This window comes from Eurosta solidaginis, chromosome 3 (assembly GCF_040869045.1).
Source record: "Eurosta solidaginis isolate ZX-2024a chromosome 3, ASM4086904v1, whole genome shotgun sequence".
Taxonomy (NCBI): Eukaryota; Metazoa; Arthropoda; class Insecta; order Diptera; family Tephritidae; genus Eurosta; species Eurosta solidaginis.
Window position 1 is genome coordinate 86,685,768 of NC_090321.1, and position 26,137 is coordinate 86,711,904.

At 41.6% G+C, this 26,137-nt stretch overlaps 1 protein-coding gene across 1 annotated transcript; it reads left to right on the top strand.

The window, feature by feature from the left end:
* Positions 1–1,129: 1,129 nt before the first annotated feature.
* Fkbp12 (peptidyl-prolyl cis-trans isomerase Fkbp12) lies at positions 1,130–1,920 on the top strand. Its single transcript, XM_067772654.1, has 2 exons — positions 1,130–1,285; positions 1,369–1,920. The coding sequence occupies exons 1-2, from the start codon at positions 1,249–1,251 to the stop codon at positions 1,656–1,658; spliced, it is 327 nt and encodes a 108-aa protein (XP_067628755.1). The 5' UTR covers positions 1,130–1,248; the 3' UTR covers positions 1,659–1,920.
* The last annotated feature ends 24,217 nt before the right edge of the window (positions 1,921–26,137 follow it).

The following is a 26,137-nucleotide window of genomic DNA, read 5'->3' on the forward strand; positions in this document are numbered from 1 at the left end:
GGTGGGATAAGCACCGGGCGTCGCAACACCACCCGCGGCGCCCCCTATATATATTCGGCCTACTTTGTTTATTTTCCTTTTTGTTTTCTTTTATTTTTCAGCAGTTTTTTTTTTGATTTTTGGTTTTAGAGTTAGTAACCGGTCATGTCCGGTTCGGTAATTTTTTTTTGCGTTTAGTTTTTTTTTGAATTTTTAAATTTTGAATGTTGTAACGATCTGTCCGTGACATCCGGTTCGTCCGGATGTTGATTTAGTTTGAATTTATGAGCGTTTTGAGTCGGTCTCTGCGCTTCTGTCGGTTTTTTTTGAATTGGACAGTTGAGTTTTTGAATAGGCATGATAGGAACTTTTTTCTGATTATGGCGCAGGAACAGTAAAGTTGGCAAGGACCCGCCCAGCCGACAATGACTAACCAATGTGCACCACCACATCATGCCGGGATTCAAGGGGTTGTGTAGCGCAATATATAGCTTCTCCAACCCAATTGTCAACCTCACCTTCGAGCGGCGAATCCCGTTTCACTAACAGACGAGGCTCTGGCGACCCCAAGCTCCTCATGGAACTTGGGGGTGGGGAGGGAGGGATGACCTGAAGGTTCAATGTGGCCATATAAATCGTTCCCGAGATGGTCGGGCCAGCACCTTAATGGTGCTGTGTTACCGGAGCGTATCGGATCTGTATCCGACAAAGGACCATCACATCGATAACACTCCCCAAAGCCTTCGGGGAGTAACCTAATCGCTACAACAACAACAACAACCACATCATGCCGACCGCCTTCCTTACTGCTTCCATCGTAGATGCGAATCCATAACAATATATACGTGTAAAAATAAACACGGCTAATATCGAGTTGTTGCTTTTGTTGTGTTAGCAGTGCTCCACCTCATTCAATAGATGCAACCACTTACAAATTGTTATCAAAGCCCTCTAACGGGAATCCAAAGAAACTAGCTTTTTCAGCAGGGCTGGAGTTAAATATTTGCCTTAAATTATTTTATTTGGCTTTGAGCTCAGAGCTAATTGAAAACGCTCTTATTTTCAGTATTGGATTGTCGCTCTCACCCTGTTTGTGGTCTTTCCCGTTTTGACATGGCAATACCTAAACGTGCGCCATGTTGATAGTTCTAAAATTTCTCTACAAGAATTTTTTGCATTCTCATTTTTTCACCGCCGCTGTGAAATACAAATTGAGTGTGGATTTTTCCGAGTGAATTTAACGTGTAAAAAAAAAACTAGAGAAATACTATGGGTGTACAGGTAGTCCCTATTTCTAGCGGAGATGGTAAGTATAATTTAAACATAGGCATACTTGTAATATTTGGTGAATGAATTTATTAATACATATATCTTCGCACACAAAAATAGGTAGCACATTCCCAAAAACCGGACAGGTGGTCTCTGTACATTATACCGGTACACTAGATGACGGAACTAAATTCGACTCCTCACGAGACCGCAATAAGCCCTTCAAATTTACACTTGGAAAAGGTGAAGTGATTCGAGGTTGGGATGAGGGTGTGGCCCAGTTATCGGTAGGTCAACGCGCCAAACTTATCTGCTCACCTGACTATGCCTATGGAAGTCGCGGACATCCTGGTGTTATTCCTCCAAATGCAACTTTAACTTTTGATGTAGAACTACTGAAAGTTGAATAATTTAGATTTGTATGAGAGTTGGGAGTAATGAAATACGCAAACGTACGCTAAAAACAAAAAAATATGAATTTTAATATGTACGTGAAGTTACCGCCATGTTTACAATAGAAACCTTCAAGCATGCATATTATATTTTACATTCTTAAATCAAGTAATTTTGTATTAAGTACAAATTTAAAATTGCTCCATTCCAGTTAAACCGGAGGGCGTGCTTTTTGAAAAACAATAAAATTAATATAATTGATTATGTGTTATAAATAAAGCATTTAAAGCACCAAAAGTTATTTAGACGTACTATTTATGTGTGTAGGTATTGTACGTTCTTATAAATCTTTAAAAAATCCGCATCCCATTCTCGATTACATTAAATTAATGCAATATATATGAGCAAGCAACAACCACTGTAGAAAGTTAACTAAATCAATTATTTAAAGTAACTTTTTGATATATCTTGAGAAAGAGTTGTACTCCTGTCAGAGGATATTGAAGTACTGCTACGAGAAGAAGACGACCCGAAGTTCAAGTCCTGGCACATGTATCGTTAGGGTTTTCTAAATAGAATCTTATGCGAGTCGGTTGACAGGCCCTCTTAGTATTTCGTCCTAATTCACTAAGGAGGCGTTTTGGCACTCCTGGCCCGCATCACGAATTCTATTACGCTTAAACTGGAGCACTGCTATATAAAATATACATATATTTATTATTAGACCGCTAACCCCGTTCTGATGACGTATTATCAAATAAGAATGACTTAAAAGCTTATATAGAAGATAAGGGGAGAGGCGCTTCCCAAGGCAGTCGGTTCTATGTACCGGAGCGACTCGGGATTTTTCCCGACCAAGGACTGTCATTTCAGTGTAACCCCATTTAATTTGTTGCGTCCCTCCCATAAATTGCCATCCTCCCAGCAGCTCCTTGCAGAGGGACTGCTCCATATTCTCCTGCTCCGGGAAGGTATCGAACACAATCCTGGTCCGTCTCCTGACCCCGGTCCTGAGAAATGGTTTTGCTGCATCTGCCGGAAAAGAATGATTTTAGGACGGTCATACTCTGTTCAGTGTGTCTCGTGTAAGGGATGATTGCATCGGACAGGTTGTTCTGGGCTTGATCCCAAAACTCGACGTGCACGTAACTTTCATAAATCTCTTGTGGCTCCTTGCTGTTCACGCCCAAGGGCGTCCCGTAGTCTACGACTTAGCGTAACTATCTTCCAGGAGCTCCGCTGCTCAGCAAGCCACAACAAGTACCCGCTGCTGCTCGCACCCCACGGCGCCAACAACGCAAACGGCTACTACCACTCATAACTACTATCTCCGCAGTAGAGTCGGTAGAAATGCCGAGCATCAGCCCTTGGCCACAACAGCAGTGGCGTCCTTGCCTACAACCCAGGCGTAGTCACCCATATCTTACTCCTAGAGTTACGACGTTTGTCCCGTTGCAATTCAGAATTCCGCAGTTAAACTGTAATGGATTAACTGGGAAGATCACGGAGATAGTCGATTTCATAAAGCGGCACAACATCCGCATCGCCGCGATTCAAGAGACTAATTTCACAGCAAGATCTGCTCTGCAGACCTGTTCTGGGTTTAATGTCCACATAAAAGATCGTGAGAGCGGAAATGGAGGCGGCCTCGCGTTTATTTTACACCACTCAGTGCAATATCATTTATTTGATCCCGACATCGGCCGCAGTGTCTTAGAACATCAAGGCTTATCTGTCCGGTCAGGCGATGCAAACCTAGAAATCAACAACATCTACATCCCTCCTGCCCCCTGTTGCCCCAGTGGATACCGCCCTAACATCATTGGCAATAATCGCATTATTTTAGGCGACTTCAATGCACATCACGATCTATGGCATTCAAACTTGTGGGTGGACAGTAGGGGTGAGATGTTGGCGGATCAAATAGAAGACACGACGTTCTACACAATAACCGGAGACGCCCCCACACGTATGGTAGGAAGCTGTCACAGGTCGCCGGATATATCTATCGTGAGCGCAGGACTCGTAAACTGTGTCAACTGGCTGCCGATGGTAACATTGGCATCCGACCACCTGCCTATACTTCTTTCGCTCGAGCGTACCGCCGACTTCATTATCACAGAAAAACGCACTTTCATAAACTTTAAAAAAGGAAATTGGGACGAATACAAATCCTTTACAGACAGCCGCATTTCTGCCCACCCAATCCCGACTGATGTTCGCCAAGGGGAACGTGCTTTCCGCAAGGTCATTGAATCCGCCTCGGCTCGCTTCATTCCCGCCGGTAGAATTCCCGAAATTCGGCCTCACTTTCCGGTCGCAAATTTAGCGAGAGAACGTGACCTTATAAGACAGTTCGATCCCGCCGACCCCCAAATAAGGGATATAAACCAACGCATCAGATTGCTTGTGGATGAACACAAGCGGGCGAAAAGCGAGGAGCATCTAAGAAGCTGTAACCTTTCTGCCGGTGTGGGTAAGCTTTGGTCCACCGTAAAGTCCCTATCCAATCCGTCTAGGTAAAAGACAAAGTTTTCATCGCCCTTGGCGACAAAGTGCTGTCGGATGCGAAAAAATGCGCGAGCGCTTTCTGCCGACAATAGATAATGCATTCTACGGTCGACAAAAATAGACGGAGGGCCAACAGACACGCGCATAAGCATAAATTCAGCGCGTCTCCGATTACCATCACCGCCAAAGAGGTTGAGGATGCAATCGGTCATGCTAAACCATCCAAAGCAGTGCGCCCAGACGGCATAGCCATGCCGATGCTTAAAAGCCTAGGGAAAGAGGGTTTCAAATATTTAGCGCATGTCTTCAACCTGTCTCCACCTTTGTGATTCCCGAAAAATGGAAAATCAAACTACCTTTGCCACCGGAAGGAGTTACTATCGTTTCTTACGCCGATGACTGCACAATAATGGCCACAGGCCCGGGCCCACAGATCGATGAGCTTTGCAACAGAATAAACGGCTACCTCCCTGATCTCTCCAGTTTTTTCGCCTCGCGAAACCTGGCATTATCACCGACTAAATCATCCGCGACCTTATTTACAACTTGGACGTCCCAAATGTTGACCATTTTGAACATCCACGTCGATGGCACTGCGCCGACATGCAAAATGTATGCCGCGCTTGCAATGTGTCCCCACATAACACCAACCATCTCTTTAATTGTAATGTGGAACCAACGCCTCTAACACCCCTTTCATTATGGTCCACCCCTGTCGAAACAGCAAGTTTTCTTGGACTCCCGCTAGAGGATATTGATGACAATTTGTGATCGGTCGCAGCTATTAGGTGGGGCGAAACATTGCTACAACAACAACAACAACATGGCACTACGCTACCGACTGTCCTACACACCCAAAATCTTGGGTGTGACGTTTGATCAGGATCTACATTTTGGTGAGCATGCAGCCGCAATTGTACCGAAAATCCAGAACCGTAATAAAATCCTCAAATCTCTTGCTGGCAGTACTTGGGGAAAAGATAAAGAAACGCTCATAACTAATTACAAAGCAATTGGCCAGCCGATTGCATGCTACGCGTCCTCTATATAGTCGCCAAGCCTTAACACTACTCACTGGAAGAAGCTACAGGCCTGCCAAAATACAGCTCTCAGAATCGCCAAATTCCTGTTCTGGTCTTCGCGACGGAAGCCCCCGACCCCCCGACGGACTTGTTGTTGTTGTTGTAGCAATGCTCGCCCCACCTAATAGCCGCGACCGATCACCAATTGTCATCAATATCCTCTAACGGGAGTCCAAGGAAACTTGCCGTTTCAACAGGGGTGGACCATAAGGAAAGGTGTGTTAGAGGCGTTGGTTCCACATTACAATTAAAGAGATGGTTGGTGTCATGTGGGGACACATTGCAAGCGGGGCATACATTTTGTATGTCGGGGTTGATTCTGGATAGGTAAGAGTTTAACCTGTTACAGTATCCAGAACGAAGTTGAGCAAGAGTGACACGCGTTTCCCTGGGGAGTATGCGTTCCTCTTCCGCGAGTTCTGGATATTTTTCTTCAAGTACTGGATTCACGGGGCAATTCCCGACATAAAGGTCCGACGCCTGTCTATGGAGTTCACCAAGGACCTGCTTGTGTTTTTTCGCTTCATACGGCTGGGTTCTCAGGTGCCGTATTTCCTCAAAATGCTTACGGAGATGACTCCTTAGGCGGTGCTGGTTCGTCAATCAGATGTCTATTGGGATGCCCAGGTTTCTGGGTATTCAACAGAAACTGTTTGGTCAGCATCTCATTTCTCTCCCTGATGGGGAGTATTCTCGCCTCATTATGCAGATGGTGTTCTGGGGACATAAGAAGACAGCCCGTGGCGATTCTGAGAGCAGTATTTTGGCAGGCCTGTAGTTTCTTCCAGTGGGTAGTTTTTAGGCTTGGCGACCATATGGGTGACGCGTAGCACGTAATCGGCTGGCTAATTGCTTTGTATGTGGTCATGAGCGTTTCTTTATCTTTTTCCCAGGTACTGCCAGCAAGGGATTTGAGGATTTTATTACGGCTCTGAATTCTCGGAACAATTGCGGTTGCGTGCGCACCAAAATGTAGATCCTGATCAAAGGTCACACCCAAGATTTTGGAGTGTAGGACAGTCGGTAGCGTAGTGCCATCGACGTGGATGTTCAATATGGTCGACACTTGGGGCGTCCATGTTGTAAATAAGGTCGCGGAAGATTTAGTCGGTGACAATGCCAGGTTTTGCGAGGCGAAAAAACTGGAGAGATCAGGGAGATAGCCGTTTATTTTGTTGCATAGCTCATCGATCTCTGGGCCTGGGCCTGTGGCCATTATTGTGCAGTCATCGGCGTAGGAAACGATTGTGACTCCTTCCGGTGGTGAAGGTAGCTTAGATATGTAGAAATTAAACAAAAGTGGGGATAGGACACCACCCTGTGGCACCCCTTGTTTAATTCTCCTTGGTTTTGATGTTTCGTTTCTGAATTGCACCGATGCCTGCCGACCACCCAGATAATTTGCGGTCCACCTTTTAAGACATGGGGGAAGGGTAGACCCTTACAGGTCTTGCAGTAACGAGCCATGGTTGACCGTATCAAAGGCTTTTGATAGGTCTAGCGCTACGAGTACTGTTCTATGGTGGGGGTATTGATTCAAACCGCAATTTATCTGGGTGCTAATGACATTTAGCGCGGAGGTAGTGCTATGGAGTTTTCTGAAGCCATGCTGATGAGGGGTTAGCTGCAAATGTGCTTGGAAATAAGGGAGCAAAATGGCTTCAAGCGACTTTGCCACTGGCGAAAGGGGAGATATCGGACGATATGACTCACCTATGTTAGCTGGTTTCCCAGGCTTTAGTGGCGGGACCACCTTGGCCATTTTCCATTTCTCGGGTATGACAAAGGTGGAAAGAGACAGGTTGAAGACTTGCGCTAAATATTTGAAACCCTCTTTCCCTAGGTTTTTAAGCATCGGCATGGCTATGCCGTCTGGGCCCACTGCTTTGGATGGTTTAGCGCGACCAATGGCGTCCTCAACCTCTCTAGCGGTGATGGTGATTGGTGACGCGCTGAATTTGTGTTTATGTGCGTGTCTATTGGCTCTCCGCCTATCTTTGTCAACCGTAGGATGCATTATATATTGTCGGCAGAAAGCGCTCGCGCATTTTTTCGCATCCGACAGCACCTTATCGCCAAAGGCGATGGAAACTTTGTCTTTGTGCTTAGTCGGATTCGATAGGGACGGACTTCATTGCGCCGTGTTGCCAGGTCGAAAACCCAAATACACCGGGCACCCCAATGCTTACCCAGGGACGACCAGTCCCAGGGCCACAACAGCAATTGCGGTCCGGTCAGGCGATGCAAACCTAGAAATCATCAACATCTACATTCCTCCTGCCACCTGTTGCCCTAGTGGATACCGCCCTAATATCAGCGCCTTACTTACTGGCAACAATCGCATTATCTTAGGCGATTTCAATGCCCATCACGACCTATGCCATTCAAAGTTGCAGGCGGACAGCAGGGGTGAGATGTTGGCGGATCAAATAGAAGAAAAGACGTTCTGCACAATAAACGGAGACACCTCCACTCGTGTGGTAGGAAGCTGTCACAGTTCGCCAGATATATCAATCGTGAGCGCAGGACTCGTAAACTGCGTCAACTGGCGCCGATGTTAACATTGGCATCCGACCGCCTGCCAATACTCATCTCGCTCGAGCGTATCGCCGACTTCATCGTCTCTGAAAAACGCACTTTCATAAACTTTAAAAAAGGAAAGTTGGAAGAATATAAATCCTTTACAGACAGCCGCTTTACTGCCCTCCTTCCCGACTGATGCTCGTCAAGGGGAACGTGCTTTCCGCAAAATCATTGAATCCAACGCGGCTCGCTTTATTCCCGCCGGAAGAATTCCCGAAATCCGGCCTCACTTTCCGGCGGAGGCCGCAAATTTATCGAGAGCGTGACCTTATAAGACAGCTCGATCCCGGCGATCCCCAAATAAGGGATATAAACCAACACGTCAGATTACTTGTGGATGAACACAAGCGGGCGAAATGGGAGGAGCATCTAAGAAGCTGTAACCTCTCTACCTGTGTGGGTAAGCTTTGGTCCACCGTAAAGTCCCTATCGAATCCGTCCAAGCACAACGACAAAATTTCCATCGCCTTTGGCGATAAAGTGCTGTCGGATGCCAAAAAATGCGCGAGCGCCTTTTGCCGACAATATATAATGCATTCTACGGTTGACAAAGCTAGACGGCCAACAGACACGCGCTCAAACATAAATTCATCACGTCCCCAATTACCATCACCGCCAAAGAGGTTGAGGATGCCATCGGTCAAGCTAAACCATCTAAAGGGGTGGGCCCTGACGGCATAGCCATGCCGATGCTTAAAAGCCTAGGGAAAGAGGGATTTTATTATCTAGCGTATGTCTTCAACTTGTCCCAATCCACCTTCGTCATCCCCGAAAAATGCAAAAAAAGCTAGGCTGGATCCGCTATTAAAGCGTGGGAAACCAGCTAACATAGCAGATTCTTATCATCCGATATTTCTCCTATCGCCAGTAGCCAAGACGCTTGAAGCCATTCTGCTTCCCTATTTTAATGCAAATTTGTAACTAGCCTGTCATCAGCATGGCTTCAGAAAACTACACAGCACTACCACCGCGCTAAATGCCATTAGCACCCAGATAAATTGCGGTTTAAATCAAAACCCCCACCATAGAACAGTACTCGTTGCGCTAGACCTATCAGAAGCTTTTGATACGGTCAACCATGGCACGTTACTGCAAGACCTGGAAGGGTATACCCTTCCCCCAAGTCTTAAAAGGTGGACCACAAATTATCTGGGTGGCCGGCAGGCATGGGTGCAATTTAGAAACGTGTTGTATGCTTACTGAAAAATTACTTGTTTTATAATAATGAAAATGATCTTATGGTTTTTCTCTAAACGATTATAATGTTGTCAAAATGAGTAAAAATTTTCTTCAGTCAGCTTGTTAAATTCATTCGAAACAGTCAGTCTATTTATTTCATCCATTACAAAGGTTATGGGCCACACGTTCTAGGACTAAGGATGTCTTCATTATATCAGATCGAGAAACTAGAGGAAAATAATTTTGATGGGTGGAAGTTACACATCCGTTGTGTTCTCATCAATCTTGATTTGTGGGGTTACGTCGATGGATCAATACTAAGACCAGGAGGCAATGCACAAGATGGAGCAGGAGATTTATTGGATTGGGATGGCAAAGACCAGAAAGCATTATCAACCATTTTATTAAGCATTAAACGATCACAATTAGGATTGCTAAAAAGTTGCAAGACATCAAGGGAGGCGTGGATCATTTTAAATAAAAAATATTTTCCGCAAGGTCCTGCAAGGAAAGTGCTGCTTTTTCGTAAGTTGTTATCTGTTAAAATGTCTGGAAAAGTGGTGATGGCCGATCATCTTCGGAATTTCTCTGGAATCGTGGAAAATTTAGTCGAGGTTGAAATAGATATTACTGAATCTCTTCTGGTAATTATGTTACTAAATAGCCTAAGTGACGAATTTGAGAACTTTGTGGTTGCAATTGAGTCACGCGATACTCTGTCTGCACTAGAAGCGCTCAAGATCAAATTGTTAGAAGATTTTGAAAGACGAAGGGATCACATGTTTAATCAAGATAGAGAAGGGGTTTTTATGATGAAGGCGTGTGATAAAAAAATTTTGAAAGGTAATAAGTCGAAAATGAAATGCTTCAAGTGTGGTGAAGCTGGTCATTTTGCGAAATAATGTCGAAAGAAAAGTTTCCGAGGCAATAATTGTGGTAAGTTTAATACCCATTATAAACAAGATACGCATCGATCGAAAACAATGCTGAATGGTATGAAGACTGGAGGTTTCCAACGTAATATGTGGGTTTTCGATAGTGGTTCGACGAGCCATTTGTGCTGCGAAAAGAGAATGTTTTCTTCAATCAAGTCGTATGAAGAAAAAATTTAATTGGCTGGCGAGTTTGCTGTTTACTCTAAGGGTATTGGAGAAGTTTTGCTGAAGACTTCATTGGGCGATGAAGTTTTACTTGAAGAGGTATTGTATGTGCCTCAATTAACTTTCAATTTCATTTCGATAACCAAGATGGTGGAAAAGAAGTTATCGGCGTTTTTTCACCTGGACGAGGTTATTTTAAGAAACGATGAAAGAGTGGCTTTGCGAGGAAAAAAGCACGGGCAGTTATATGAATGTAGTAGCAATTTAAATGAAGAGGCTGATGCATAGTGTACCTATACCAAGTGTGTTCACTAAGCGATAAACGTCAAAACTACAAACAGCCTCGCTCACCTGATGGAAATCTCAGGTCTAGAGTCGCATTTTAGGTCTCAACGACAACATTTTTGACTACCAATCGTATCGATTTTTTCAATTTTTCAATCATTCGGCGCACTCGGTAATGGTATCCATTTTGAATTCGCTGTCATTCCGAATCCAGCGAGTGCCTGTCAGAATGCTTGACAGATAAGTCAACACACTTGTACTTGTACACTATGGTCGTACGAAGCACGTTTGACCGAACTCTCAAGCCCGTAGGAATCAATGTGTGCGTCTGTGTACATGTACATAACATATTTGTGTGTGTATTGTTTACAGATAAGCACTGTTGCCATTGACCATTTTGCATGTATGCTTATGGAAACATCAACTTTTTCCAATTTAATTTTTGATATTGTAAAAGGCCGGAATACATATTAAATAAGTATAAATAGATAAAATATTTATAATCAGCAATTTTACATAACAACAACACTCCGCCTTAATGAAAATGTACATAAATTTAAACCATTCCTAATTTTCCACAATGTTTCTGATTAATAATTTTTCCCAATGACTTTGTGAAAATATCAGCAGTATTTTCGTGTGAAGGAATATATTGTCACGGATATTAGCATCACTAAGCTATACCATCACTAAGGCGATGCTAAGGCCATGCCAAGCAGTATTTACGTCAATAATCAAAACATGTATACACATATATAAGATGTCACACACAGATGCATTTACTTATACGCCTATGTGTGTGCGAGAGACTGTAAACTACAAACTCACATACATCTGAGAGACGCTGAAAAGTAGAAAATTGTAAACAAGTAGAAACTATATGAGAACTATAAACACTCGAAATAGTTGGTAAGTTCTGGAAATAGAAGAGCCTAGATGTATGCAGCGTAAACTATAAAAGCGGCACAAGCGAGTAAAAAGTAATTCAGTTTGATTTGAGATTTCGATTAAGCGCTATCTAGCGAGCTATAGCAGAATTATTTTGAATAGTACAGTTTCATTTGAGCTATCAATCAGTTTGGTTATTAAGCTTGCTATTCGTTGCAAAGTATAAGTGTTATTGTGAAGTACTGTAATAAAGGCCATTTTTCAATTATTCAATATTGGAGTTATTTATTCAACAGTTTAGCGATACGAACGTGGGCAGATGATTGCAAATAAGAGGATTTGCAGCAAATTCGTTACAATTGGTGTCAGAAGAGGAATTGTTGAATAAATTCCAGAGGACAACAAGGACATGGCAAAGTTCAGTGAATTGAAGATCCAGCAACTGAAGAGGGAGTTGGAGAGCCGTGGATTGAATACAAGCGGCGTTAAACTTGAACTTCAGGCACGGCTACGAGAGGCAATGGAAGTAGAAGGAATTGACGTGGAAGAGTATGACTTTCATCTTGATGGCGAGGAAACAACAAAAATGGAAGAGACGGTTACGCAGACGGTTACCAGCACAGATTTGAACATGATATTGGCTGCAATATCTGCACAAACATCGACAGTAGCATCAATGTCGTCGCAAATGTCAGAAATGTCGTCACAAATGGCATCACAATTGGAATCGCAGGAGACACGCATAACATCGAAGATTGAAGCACAAGAAACGCGTATGTCAGAAATGTCGACACAGATAACATCCAAGATGGAAACACAGTTAGAAGAACAGAAGACATATATGGCATCCAAGATGGAATCACAGGAGACACGTATTGCAAAAATGTCATCTGAAATAACAGCGAAGATTGAAGCACAAGAGGCACGGATATCCGAAATGTCGGCGCAAATTTCAGCACAGATATCATCGCAGATCTCTGCTCAACTGGAATAGCAAGAAGAACGTATTTCCTCGAAGTTGGGGGCGCAAGATACAAAAATTTTACAGTTTGAAGAAAAAATCGAGGCCGAGGTGGGTGCTTTGGGAGGACGTATCGAGCAGTTGCAACTAAATCGCCCAGCAGTTTCAACGAGTAATCCAAAGGTAAAAACACCATCCTTTGACGGTTCTGTTCCTTTCCAGGTCTTTAAGCTACAATTTGAGAAGACCGCAACAGTGAACAATTGGAATGCTGAAGATAAAGTTGCTGCACTGTTCGCAGCTTTAAAAGGACCAGCTGCGGAAATCTTACAGACCATCCCAGAGTACGAGCGGAACCACTACGAAGTATTGATGAGCACTTTAGAGACACGTTACGGAAGCGAGCATAGGAGACAGATATACCAAATGGAGTTGCTGAACCGCTTCCAGAGGCCTGGTGAAACATTGCAACAGTTTGCGTCGGATATTGAAAGGCTAGCACATTTAGCGAATGCGGATGCACCCGTGGAATACACTGAAAGGGTAAAGATTCAGAGCTTTATAAATGGCATACGAGATGTGGAAACGAAGCGGGCTACATATGCGAATCCAAAACTAACATTTGCTGAAACGGTATCGCATGCTCTGATTCAGGAAACAGCGTCGCTTCTGTGCAAGCCAGTTTCCAAAGCTCGCCGTGTGGAAGTAGAAAGGCCAGAGTGGGTAGAAACAATTTTGGAAGCACTGAAGGGATCTCAACAGAAGAATGCCGGAGTTATTAAATGTTTCAAGTGCGGCAACCCAGGTCACATTGCACGTCATTGCGATCTTGGTCCTAATAGTTCCAACAATGTGGGTGGCCATGAACGCAAAGCTGGAGGAGATGAGCAAGAGCGAGTAAGAGGTAGAGAGCTAGATCCAGCTATTGAATGCCCTGTGATATCTGTGTCGCAAATTGGTAGAAAATCGAGCAGTCTTACCGTCAGAGGAAATGTGGATGGCAAAGAACGAGTACTGACTGTAGATACGGGCGCATATCATTCCTTGATCCGATCTGACTTGGTCAACAGGAGAGTAAAACCGTTACCTGGAGCAAAGTTGCGTACGGTCACTGATGAGTATAACCAAGTTCAGGGAGAAGTGATATGTGAAGTATTGATTGGGAAGGTCATGGTTCTACACAAATTTGTTGTGGCGGAGATTGTTGATGAAGTTATATTGGGAGTGGATTTCTTGGTTGACCATGACATCAAGATCGATATGCAGAGAAGGGTGATGCGTTATGAGAACCAAGATGTGCCACTTAACTTTAGTTTGGAAAAAGGGTTCAGCAGCAATCGGGTACTGGTGGAGAATACTCAACGAAGGCCACGAAATTCAAAGGTAAAGGTTGATAGATCGAATGGGCCAAATAAATCAAAATCAAAAGTACCTGCGAGAGAAACACTGGCATTGACAAAACCTAAAAGACGCAGGAAAACGAAGCAACGAATTTCCGAGAAAGAATGCGAGGGTAGTTTCCAGCCGGAGCGCACTACTGTTGTAAAATGTGGGAACGATACCGATTATGCAAAGAAAATTCGTCCAGCGCAAGCTCTACGAAGTGGTTCATTGACCAAACAACAGAGTGTGAAGGAACGGCCCAGGGTAATGAGTAGTAAGAAGAAACACTGGCATGACAAGAACTTTAATTCGGAAGGTTTCTTGGCGGGAGATTTGGTACTGTTAAACAACCTTCACCGGCGGAAAGGTGTTCCAGCTAAATTTCTGTGCAGTTGGGAAGGCCCGTACAAAGTTGTGAAGAAGATCAGTGATACCATCTACCGCATACAAACCACCGGGAAACCACGGGTTAGAAGAGTGGTACATTTTGAGATGCTAGCGGCAGTTAGATCAGGAGATTTGTCTGATCGGGACGATCAGACTTAGGTGGAGGGCAGTGTCACGGATATTAGCATCACTAAGCTATACCATCACTAAGGCGATGCTAAGGCCATGCCAAGCAGTATTTACGTCAATAATCAAATCATGTATACACATATATAAGGCAGCCGAAAGAGATGTCACACACAGATGCATTTACTTATACGCCTATGTGTGTGCGAGAGACTGTAAACTACAAACTCACATACATCTGAGAGACGCTGAAAAGTAGAAAATTGTAAACAAGTAGAAACTGTATGAGAACCATAAACACTCGAAATAGTTGGTAAATTCTGGAAATAGAAGAGCCTAGATGTATGCAGCGTAAACTATAAAAGCGGCACAAGCGAGTAAAAAGTAATTCAGTTTGATTTGAGATTTCGATTAAGCGCTATCTAGCGAGCTATAGCAGAATTATTTTGAATAGTAGAGTTTCATTTGAGCTATCAATCAGTTTGGTATTAAGCTTGCTATTCGTTGCAAAGTATAAGTGTTATTGTGAAGTACTGTAATAAAGGCCATTTTTCAATTATTCAATATTGGAGTTATTTATTCAACAGTTTAGCGATACGAACGTGGGCAGAGGATTGCAAATAAGAGGATTTGCAGCAAATTCGTTACAATATTTTAAATCCATTATTCTACTCTGAAACACATCTCTAACATGATGAACTTAATGTCGATATGTTTACTGCGTGAATGATATACTGGATTTCGTAGAAATTGCTGCGCGCCAATATTATCACCATACAGAATCGTTTCTTCCTTCGCTAAATTCTCAAAACCAAGTTGACAAAGATTTCTTATGTAAATAATCTCCTTCGCTGCTGAAGAAATAGCCATATATTCAGATTCTGTGCTGCTCAGTGCCACTGTTTGTTGCTTTTTCGATTCAAAATTTATTTCACTATTTGCAAATATAAAAACAAATCCTGTATATGATTTTCTGTCGATGGAATTTCCTGCCCAATCAGCATCAGCGTAACCATGGAGAGGTTTTCCTGTACTTTTATAAGAGGATTTTGAAATCAATTGTATTACTTATGTACCTTAAAACATGCTTTGCCGCTATCAAGTGTTCCATTTGAGGATTCGCATTGAACTGAGCCAATTTACTCATCGAATGTAAGATGTCCGGTCGAGTACATAAACCATATACATAAGTGATCCTACTAATGACTGATACTGTACAACATCCACCTTTTTGCAGTCCATACATTCACTACTACATTTTCTTAGAACTTCTCCTGGATCCAATAGTGTTGACACTTTTCTACAATTTATCATATTGTATTCTTCTAATTCAATAATAAGCTTCTTTTGATTTATAGTTATAGGACCGGTTGGTAATTTTCTTTCAATTTCCATCCCCAGGAAATAACCTACGGGCACTTTGTCAACAGTTTCAATTTGTCCACTTATTTCCTCCTTAATATCTTTCAAAGTTTCCTCGTTTGAAGATGCAATGAGTATATCACCAACGTAAATTATTAAAATAACCTTTTCTTCTTCTGTGTGCCTTGTATACGCCATGTATCAACTTTATTACGAGAGAAATTCATTTTCTTCAGAATTTCGTCTAGCTTCTCATTGCATTTTCTTCCCGATTGCTTTAACCCGTACAATGCTTTCTTTAATTTGCAAACCTTATTCGGAAATTTTTGATCTACAAATTCTTCTGGCTGTTCCATATATATATCTGTATCAATATCTCCATTGAGATAAGCAGCTGTAACATCAAGTTGGTGTAAATGAAGCCTATATTCTGCAGCTAAAGCTAAAACCAACCGTACAGTTGAGTATCGAGTGACAGGGGAAAAAGTTTCAGAATAATTAACATCATACTTCTGACTACATCCTTTCGCTACCAACCTGGATTTGTACTTCTCAATATTACCATACTGATCTCGTTTTATTTTGAACACCCATTTATTTTTGATGATTGGAGCATCTTTTGGTCTATCTACCAAAACCCATGTTTCTTTTGACATTAGTGAATCATTATCATCTCGTGACATTACTTCTTTTACTGTTTCTGGATTGTCATTACATTTTAAATTGCTACTCAAATAATGATTTCGAACAATTCTACCGGACCTTAAGATTTTAAAATTTGCTCATTTTCCACTTCTGCTCCTTTAGAAATAGTGTTTTCTTCACTGGAGTTAACATTACCACTTATTTTGGCAGTTTGGATCTGTTCTCCAAAATCCACCTCTTTGTTCATTTCTTCAATCACCTCTGCCTTTTCTCTGTGTAGTTTGAACAAGTTATCGTAACTCTCAATTGGTGAGTAATCCACGACATTCTCCAGAAATTTTACATCTCGACTCTTAAGCCCCCATTACTGATACTTAGCATAGACTTGACTTGGCTTGGCGTAAACTTGGCAACTTAGCCATGATTATACTCCACTTGGCGCATAAAATCTGGCATCATAATCAGCGTTGAAATTTATTTTTAAATAAATGTCAATTTGTATGACAAAATGTCAAAATGAAATGGAAACAAACAAATGGCATCTCAAAATGTAAACGTCACTTAGAACTTAAATAGAAAATCAAAATTCAACAAACTTCTAAGTCAAGTTAAGTTTTGAGTAATCAGTAACATGCAAAGTTCATTTAACAGAACTGTAAGTAACAGTTCACAAGCCAAGTCAAGTCTATGCTAAGTATCAGTAATGGAGCCTTAAACTTGGCAACTTAGCCATGATTATACTCCACTTGGCGCATACAATCTGGCATCATAATCAGCGTTGAAATTTATTTTTAAATAAATGTTAATTTGTATGACAAAATGTCAAAATGAAATGGAAACAAACAAATGGCATCTCAAAATGTAAACCTCACTTAGAACTTACATAGAAAATCAAAATTCAACAGACTTCTAAAGGCTCCATTACTGATACTTAGCATAGACTTGACTTGGCTTGCGAACTGTCACTTACAGTTCTGTTAAATGAACATTGCATGTTACTGATTACTCTTAAAATTAAACTTAACTTGACTTAGAAGTCTGTTGAATTTTGATTTTCTATGTAAGTTCTAAGTGACGTTTACATTTTGAGATGCCATTTGTTTGTTTCCTTTTCATTTTGACATTTTGTCATAAAAATGGCGGCCACCGTGGTGTGATGGTAGCGTGCTCCGCCTATCACACCGTATGCCGTGGGTTCAACTCCCGGGCAAAGCAACATCAAAATTTTAGAAATAAGATTTTTCAATTAGAAGAAAATTTTTCTAAGCGGGGTCGCCCCCCGGCAGTGTCTGGCAAGCGCTCCGATTGTATTTCTGCCATGAAAAGCTCTCAGTGAAAACTCATCTGCCTTGCAGATGCCGTTTGGAGTCGGCATAAAACATGTAGGTCCCGTCCGGCCAATTTGTAGGGAAAAATCAAGAGGAGCACGACGCAAATTGGAAGAGAAGCTCGGCCTTAGATCTCTTCGGAGGTTATCGCGCCTTACATTTATTTTTTTTTTAAATTTCAACGCTGATTATGATGCCATATTTTATGCGCCAAGTGGAGTATAATCGTGGCTAAGTTGCCAAGTTTACGCCAAGTCAAGTCAAGTCTATGCTAAGTATCAGTAATGGGGGCTTAAGTCAAGTTAAGTGTTACCAAGTTTTGAGTAATCAGTAACATGCAATGTTCATTTAACAGAACTGTAAGTGACAGTTCTCAAGTCAAGTCAAGTCTATGCTAAGTATCAGTAATGGAGCCTTTAAGCTGGAGTCATTGGTGCCATATGTCGTATCGCTGTATCCGTATCCCTAACGTAATCAGCTGTTTATCGTTACGACGGTAAACCAAAACCCAATTGGTTGGCTACGATACGGTTACGACTTTAGCGGCACCAATAATCGATTGCATTGAAGGTTACCGATACGGTTACCGATAAAGCACCAATGTTTCCAGCTTTTTGCAGTTTTCTTGTTTGCAATCAAAATTCAACAGACTTCTAAGTCAAGTTAAGTTTTGAGTAATCAGTAACATGCAATGTTCATTTAACAGAACTGTAAGTGACAGTTCGCAAGCCAAGTCAAGTCTATGCTAAGTATCAGTAATGGAGCCTTTAGAAGTCTGTTGAATTTTGATTTTCTATGTAAGTTCTAAGTGAGGTTTACATTTTGAGATGCCATTTGTTTGTTTCCATTTCATTTTGACATTTTGTCATACAAATTAACATTTATTTAAAAATAAATTTCAACGCTGATTATGATGCCAGATTGTATGCGCCAAGTGGAGTATAATCATGGCTAAGTTGCCAAGTTTACGCCAAGTCAAGTCAAGTCTATGCTAAGTATCAGTAATGGGGGCTTAAGAGTCGAGATGTAAAATTTCTGGAGAATGTCGTGGATTACTCACCAATTGAGAGTTACGATAACTTGTTCAAACTACACAGAGAAAAGGCAGAGCTGATTGAAGAAATGAACAAAGAGGTGGATTTTGGAGAACAGATCCAAACTGCCAAAATAAGTGGTAATGTTAACTCCAGTGAAGAAAACACTATTTCTAAAGGAGAAGAAGTGGAAAATGAGCAAATTTTAAAATCTTAAGGTCCGGTAGAATTGTTCGAAATCATTATTTGAGTAGCAATTTAAAATGTAATGACAATCCAGAAACAGTAAAAGAAGTAATGTCACGAGATGATAATGATTCACTAATGTCAAAAGAAACATGGGTTTTGGTAGATAGACCAAAAGATGCTCCAATCATCAAAAATAAATGGGTGTTCAAAATAAAACGAGATCAGTATGGTAATATTGAGAAGTACAAATCCAGGTTGGTAGCGAAAGGATGTAGTCAGAAGTATGATGTTAATTATTCTGAAACTTTTTCCCCTGTCACTCGATACTCAACTGTACGGTTGGTTTTAGCTTTAGCTGCAGAATATAGGCTTCATTTACACCAACTTGATGTTACAGCTGCTTATCTCAATGGAGATATTGATACAGATATATATATGGAACAGCCAGAAGAATTTGTAGATCAAAAATTTCCGAATAAGGTTTGCAAATTAAAGAAAGCATTGTACGGGTTAAAGCAATCGGGAAGAAAATGCAATGAGAAGCTAGACGAAATTCTGAAGAAAATGAATTTCTCTCGTAATAAAGTTGATACATGTGCGTATACAAGGCACACAGAAGAAGAAAAGGTTATTTTAATAATTTACGTTGGTGATATACTCATTGCATCTTCAAACGAGGAAACTTTGAAAGATATTAAGGAGGAAATAAGTGGACAAATTGAAACTGTTGACAAAGTGCCCGTAGGTTATTTCCTGGGGATGGAAATTGAAAGAAAATTACCAACCGGTCCTATAACTATAAATCAAAAGAAGCTTATTATTGAATTAGAAGAATACAATATGATAAATTGTAGAAAAGTGTCAACACTATTGGATCCAGGAGAAGTTCTAAGAAAATGTAGTAGTGAATGTATGGACTGCAAAAAGGTGGATGTTGTACAGTATCAGTCATTAGTAGGATCACTTATGTATATGGTTTATGTACTCGACCGGACATCTTACATTCGATGAGTAAATTGGCTCAGTTCAATGCGAATCCTCATATGGAACACTTGATAGCGGCAAAGCATGTTTTAAGGTACATAAGTAATACAATTGATTTCAAAATCCTCTTATAAAAGTACAGGAAAACCTCTCCATGGTTACGCTGATGCTGATTGGGCAGGAAATTCCATCGACAGAAAATCATATACAGGATTTGTTTTTATATTTGCAAATAGTGAAATAAATTTTGAATCGAAAAAGCAACAAACAGTGGCACTGAGCAGCACAGAATCTGAATATATGGCTATTTCTTCAGCAGCGAAGGAGATTATTTACATAAGAAATCTTTGTCAACTTGGTTTTGAGAATTTAGCGAAGGAAGAAACGATTCTGTATGGTGATAATATTGGCGCGCAGCAATTTCTACGAAATCCAGTATATCATTCACGCAGTAAACATATCGACATTAAGTTCATCATGTTAGAGATGTGTTTCAGAGTAGAATAATGGATTTAAAATATTGTAACGAATTTGCTGCAAATCCTCTTATTTGCAATCCTCTGCCCACGTTCGTATCGCTAAACTGTTGAATAAATAACTCCAATATTGAATAATTGAAAAATGGCCTTTATTACAGTACTTCACAATAACACTTATACTTTGCAACGAATAGCAAGCTTAATACCAAACTGATTGATAGCTCAAATGAAACTCTACTATTCAAAATAATTCTGCTATAGCTCGCTAGATAGCGCTTAATCGAAATCTCAAATCAAACTGAATTACTTTTTACTCGCTTGTGCCGCTTTTATAGTTTACGCTGCATACATCTAGGCTCTTCTATTTCCAGAATTTACCAACTATTTCGAGTGTTTATGGTTCTCATACAGTTTCTACTTGTTTACAATTTTCTACTTTTCAGCGTCTCTCAGATGTATGTGAGTTTGTAGTTTACAGTCTCTCGCACACACATAGGCGTATAAGTAAATGCATCTGTGTGTGACATCTCTTTCGGCTGCCTTATATATGTGTATACATGATTTGATTATTGACGTAAATACTGCTTGGCATGGCCTTAGCATCGCCTTAGTGATGGTATAGCTTAGTGATGCTAATATCCGTGACACTGCCCTCCACCTAAGTCTGATCGTCCCGATCAGACAAATCTCCTGATCTAACTGCCGCTAGCATCTCAAAATGTACCACTCTTCTAACCCGTGGTTTCCCGGTGGTTTGTATGCGGTAGATGGTATCACTGATCTTCTTCACAACTTTGTACGGGCCTTCCCAACTGCACAGAAATTTAGCTGGAACACCTTTCCGCCGGTGAAGGTTGTTTAACAGTACCAAATCTCCCGCCAAGAAACCTTCCGAATTAAAGTTCTTGTCATGCCAGTGTTTCTTCTTACTACTCATTACCCTGGGCCGTTCCTTCACACTCTGTTGTTTGGTCAATGAACCACTTCGTAGAGCTTGCGCTGGACGAATTTTCTTTGCATAATCGGTATCGTTCCCACATTTTACAACAGTAGTGCGCTCCGGCTGGAAACTACCCTCGCATTCTTTCTCGGAAATTCGTTGCTTCGTTTTCCTGCGTCTTTTAGGTTTTGTCAATGCCAGTGTTTCTCTCGCAGGTACTTTTGATTTTGATTTATTTGGCCCATTCGATCTATCAACCTTTACCTTTGAATTTCGTGGCCTTCGTTGAGTATTCTCCACCAGTACCCGATTGCTGCTGAACCCTTTTTCCAAACTAAAGTTAAGTGGCACATCTTGGTTCTCATAACGCATCACCCTTCTCTGCATATCGATCTTGATGTCATGGTCAACCAAGAAATCCACTCCCAATATAACTTCATCAACAATCTCCGCCACAACAAATTTGTGTAGAACCATGACCTTCCCAATCAATACTTCACATATCACTTCTCCCTGAACTTGGTTATACTCATCAGTGACCGTACGCAACTTTGCTCCAGGTAACGGTTTTACTCTCCTGTTGACCAAGTCAGATCGGATCAAGGAATGATATGCGCCCGTATCTACAGTCAGTACTCGTTCTTTGCCATCCACATTTCCTCTGACGGTAAGACTGCTCGATTTTCTACCAATTTGCGACACAGATATCACAGGGCATTCAATAGCTGGATCTAGCTCTCTACCTCTTACTCGCTCTTGCTCATCTCCTCCAGCTTTGCGTTCATGGCCACCCACATTGTTGGAACTATTAGGACCAAGATCGCAATGACGTGCAATGTGACCTGGGTTGCCGCACTTGAAACATTTAATAACTCCGGCATTCTTCTGTTGAGATCCCTTCAGTGCTTCCAAAATTGTTTCTACCCACTCTGGCCTTTCTACTTCCACACGGCGGGCTTTGGAAACTGGCTTGCACAGAAGCGACGCTGTTTCCTGAATCAGAGCATGCGATACCGTTTCAGCAAATGTTAGTTTTGGATTCGCATATGTAGCCCGCTTCGTTTCCACATCTCGTATGCCATTTATAAAGCTCTGAATCTTTACCCTTTCAGTGTATTCCACGGGTGCATCCGCATTCGCTAAATGTGCTAGCCTTTCAATATCCGACGCAAACTGTTGCAATGTTTCACCAGGCCTCTGGAAGCGGTTCAGCAACTCCATTTGGTATATCTGTCTCCTATGCTCGCTTCCGTAACGTGTCTCTAAAGTGCTCATCAATACTTCGTAGTGGTTCCGCTCGTACTCTGGGATGGTCTGTAAGATTTCCGCAGCTGGTCCTTTTAAAGCTGCGAACAGTGCAGCAACTTTATCTTCAGCATTCCAATTGTTCACTGTTGCGGTCTTCTCAAATTGTAGCTTAAAGACCTGGAAAGGAACAGAACCGTCAAAGGATGGTGTTTTTACCTTTGGATTACTCGTTGAAACTGCTGGGCGATTTAGTTGCAACTGCTCGATACGTCCTCTCAAAGCACCCACCTCGGCCTCGATTTTTTCTTCAAACTGTAAAATTTTTGTATCTTGCGCCCCCAACTTCGAGGAAATACGTTCTTCTTGCTATTCCAGTTGAGCAGAGATCTGCGATGATATCTGTGCTGAAATTTGCGCCGACATTTCGGATATTCGTGCCTCTTGTGCTTCAATCTTCGCTGTTATTTCAGATGACATTTTTGCAATACGTGTCTCCTGTGATTCCATCTTGGATGCCATATATGTCTTCTGTTCTTCTAACTGTGTTTCCATCTTGGATGTTATCTGTGTCGACATTTCTGACATACGCGTTTCTTGTGCTTCAATCTTCGATGTTATGCGTGTCTCCTGCGATTCCAATTGTGATGCCATTTGTGACGACATTTCTGACATTTGCGACGACATTGATGCTACTGTCGATGTTTGTGCAGATATTACAGCCAATATCATGTTCAAATCTGTGCTGGTAACCGTCTGCGTAACCGTCTCTTCCATTTTTGTTGTTTCCTCGCCATCAAGATGAAAGTCATACTCTTCCACGTCAATTCCTTCTACTTCCATTGCCTCTCGTAGCCGTGCCTGAAGTTCAAGTTTAACGCCGCTTGTATTCAATCCACGGCTCTCCAACTCCCTCTTCAGTTGCTGGATCTTCAATTCACTGAACTTTGCCATGTCCTTGTTGTCCTCTGGAATTTAATCAACAATTCCTCTTCTGACACCAATTGTAACGAATTTGCTGCAAATCCTCTTATTTGCAATCATCTGCCCACGTTCGTATCGCTAAACTGTTGAATAAATAACTCCAATATTGAATAATTGAAAAATGGCCTTTATTACAGTACTTCACAATAACACTTATACTTTGCAACGAATAGCAAGCTTAATAACCAAACTGATTGATAGCTCAAATGAAACTCTACTATTCAAAATAATTCTGCTATAGCTCGCTAGATAGCGCTTAATCGAAATCTCAAATCAAACTGAATTACTTTTTACTCGCTTGTGCCGCTTTTATAGTTTACGCTGCATACATCTAGGCTCTTCTATTTCCAGAACTTACCAACTATTTCGAGTGTTTATAGTTCTCATATAGTTTCTACTTGTTTACAATTTTCTACTTTTCAGCGTCTCTCAGATGTATGTGAGTTTGTAGTTTACAGTCTCTCGCACACACATAGGCGTATAAGTAAATGCATCTGTGTGTGACATCTCTTTCGGCTGCCTTATATATGTGTATACATGATTTGATTATTGACGTAAATACTGCTTGGCATGGCCTTAGCATCGCCTTAGTGATGGTATAGCTTAGTGATGCTAATATCCGTGACAATATATTCCTTCACACGAAAATACTGCTGATATTTTCACAAAGTCATTGGGAAAAATTATTAATCAGAAACATTGTGGAAAATTAGGAATGGTTTAAATTTATGTACATTTTCATTAAGGCGGAGTGTTGGAGTTATTTTTGTATACTTACTGAAAAATTACTTGTTTTATAATAATGAAAATGATCTTATGGTTTTTGTCTAAACGATTATAATGTTGTCAAAATGAATAAAAATTGTTTTTAGTCAGCTTGTTAAATTCATTCGAAACAGTCAGTCTATTTATTTCATCCATTACAAAACGCAACATCAAAAGAATTAAACAAGGGGTGCCACAGGGTGGTGTTCTATCCCAAATTTTGCTTAACTTCTACACATCAAAGCTACCTTCGCCACCAGAAAGAGTTACAATCTTTTATTTAATAATTTGGGAAAAATTTAAACAACGTGACATCAGGACGGACAAGGCGACAGCTGTTTCGATTATACCTTGTAAATCTCTTCAAAGCCTTTTCTCGTTTCGTTCGTTTTCGTTTCCTACGCCGATGACTGCACAATAATGGCCACAGGCCCAGGCCCACAGATCGATGAGCTATGTAACAAAATAAACAGCTACCTCCCTGATCTCTCGTGTTTCTTCACCTCGCGAAACCTGATATTATCACCGAATAAATCATCGGCGACCTTATTTACAACATGGACATCCCAAATGTCGACCATTTTGAATATCCACGTCGATGTCACTACGCTACCGACTGTCCTACACTCCAAAATCTTGGGTGTGACGTTTGATCAGGATCTACATTTTGGTGCGCACGCAACCGCAATTGTTCCGAGAATTCAGAGCCGTAATAAAATCCTCAAATCCCTTGCTGGCAGTACCTGGGGAAAAGATAAAGAAACGCTCATGACCACATACAAAGCAATTAGCCAGCCGATTACGTGCTACGCATCCCCTATATTGTCGCCAAGCCTAAAAACTACACACTGGAAGAAGCTACAGGCCTGCCAAAATACTGCTCTCAGAATCGCCCCGGGCTGTCTACTTATGTCCCCATAGTACCGTCTACATAATGAGGCGAGAATACTCCCAATAAGGGAAAGAAATGAAATGCTAACCAAACAGTTTCTTTTGAATACCGCCCAGGGGCTTAAGGAGTCACCTTCGTAAGCACTATGAGGAAATACGGCACCTGAGAACACAGCCGTATGAAGACAAAAAACATAATAAAGTCCTTGGTGAACTCCATAAACAGGCGTCGGACCTCTATGTCAGGAATTGCCCGATGAATCCAGTACTCAAAGAACAGTACCCAAAACTTGCTGAAGAGGGACGCACACTCCCCAGGGAAACGCGAGCTCAACTTCGATCTGGATACTGTAACAGGTTAAACTCTTACCTAGGCAGAATCCACCCCGACATACAAAATGTATGCCCCGCTTGCAATGTGTCCCCACATGACACCAACCATCTCTTCAATTGTAATGTGGAACCAACGCCTCTAACACCTCTCTCATTATGGTCCACCCCTGTCGAAACAGCAAGTTTCCTCGGACTCCCGTTAGAGGACATTGATGACAATTTGTGATTGGTCAGACATATTGGATGGGGCGAAGCACTGCTACAACAACAACAGGGGGGTATGGCCTAGGAGTTTTAATGTCATATAAATCGTTCCCGAGATGTTCGGGCTAGTATCTTAATGGTGCTTTGTTAGCGGAACGTACCCGATCTATATCCGGCAAAGGACCATAAACATCGATAACACTCCCCAAAGCCTTCGGCGATGATTTAGTCGGCGACAATGTCAGGTTTCGCGAGGCGAAGAAACTGGAGAGATCAGGGAGATAGCTGTTTATTTTGTTACCAAGCTCAGCGATCTGTGGGCCTGGGCCTGTGGGCATTATTGTGCAGTAATCAGCGTAGGAAACGATAGTGACTCTTTCTGGTGGTAAAGGTAGCTTTGATATGTAGAAGTTAAACAAAAGTGGAGATAGGGCACCACCCTGTGGGACCCCTTGTTTAATTCTTCTTGGTTTTGATGTTTCGTTTCTAAATTGCACCGATGTCTGCCGACCACCCAGATAATTTGCGGTCCATCTTTTAAGACATGGGGGAAGGGTATACCCAGGTCTTGCAGTAATGTGCCATGGTTGACCTTATCAAAAGCTTTTGACATGTCTAACGCAACGAG

What these genes read in the sequence shown, in the direction of transcription:
- Fkbp12 (XM_067772654.1), top strand. Translation starts at nt 1,249, where the DNA reads ATGGGTGTACAGGTAGTCCCTATTTCTAGCGGAGATG. An exon ending in CCCTATTTCTAGCGGAGATG is followed by an intron (nt 1,286 to 1,368) that starts GTAAGTATAATT and finishes ACACAAAAATAG; the next exon opens with GTAGCACATTCCCAAAAACC.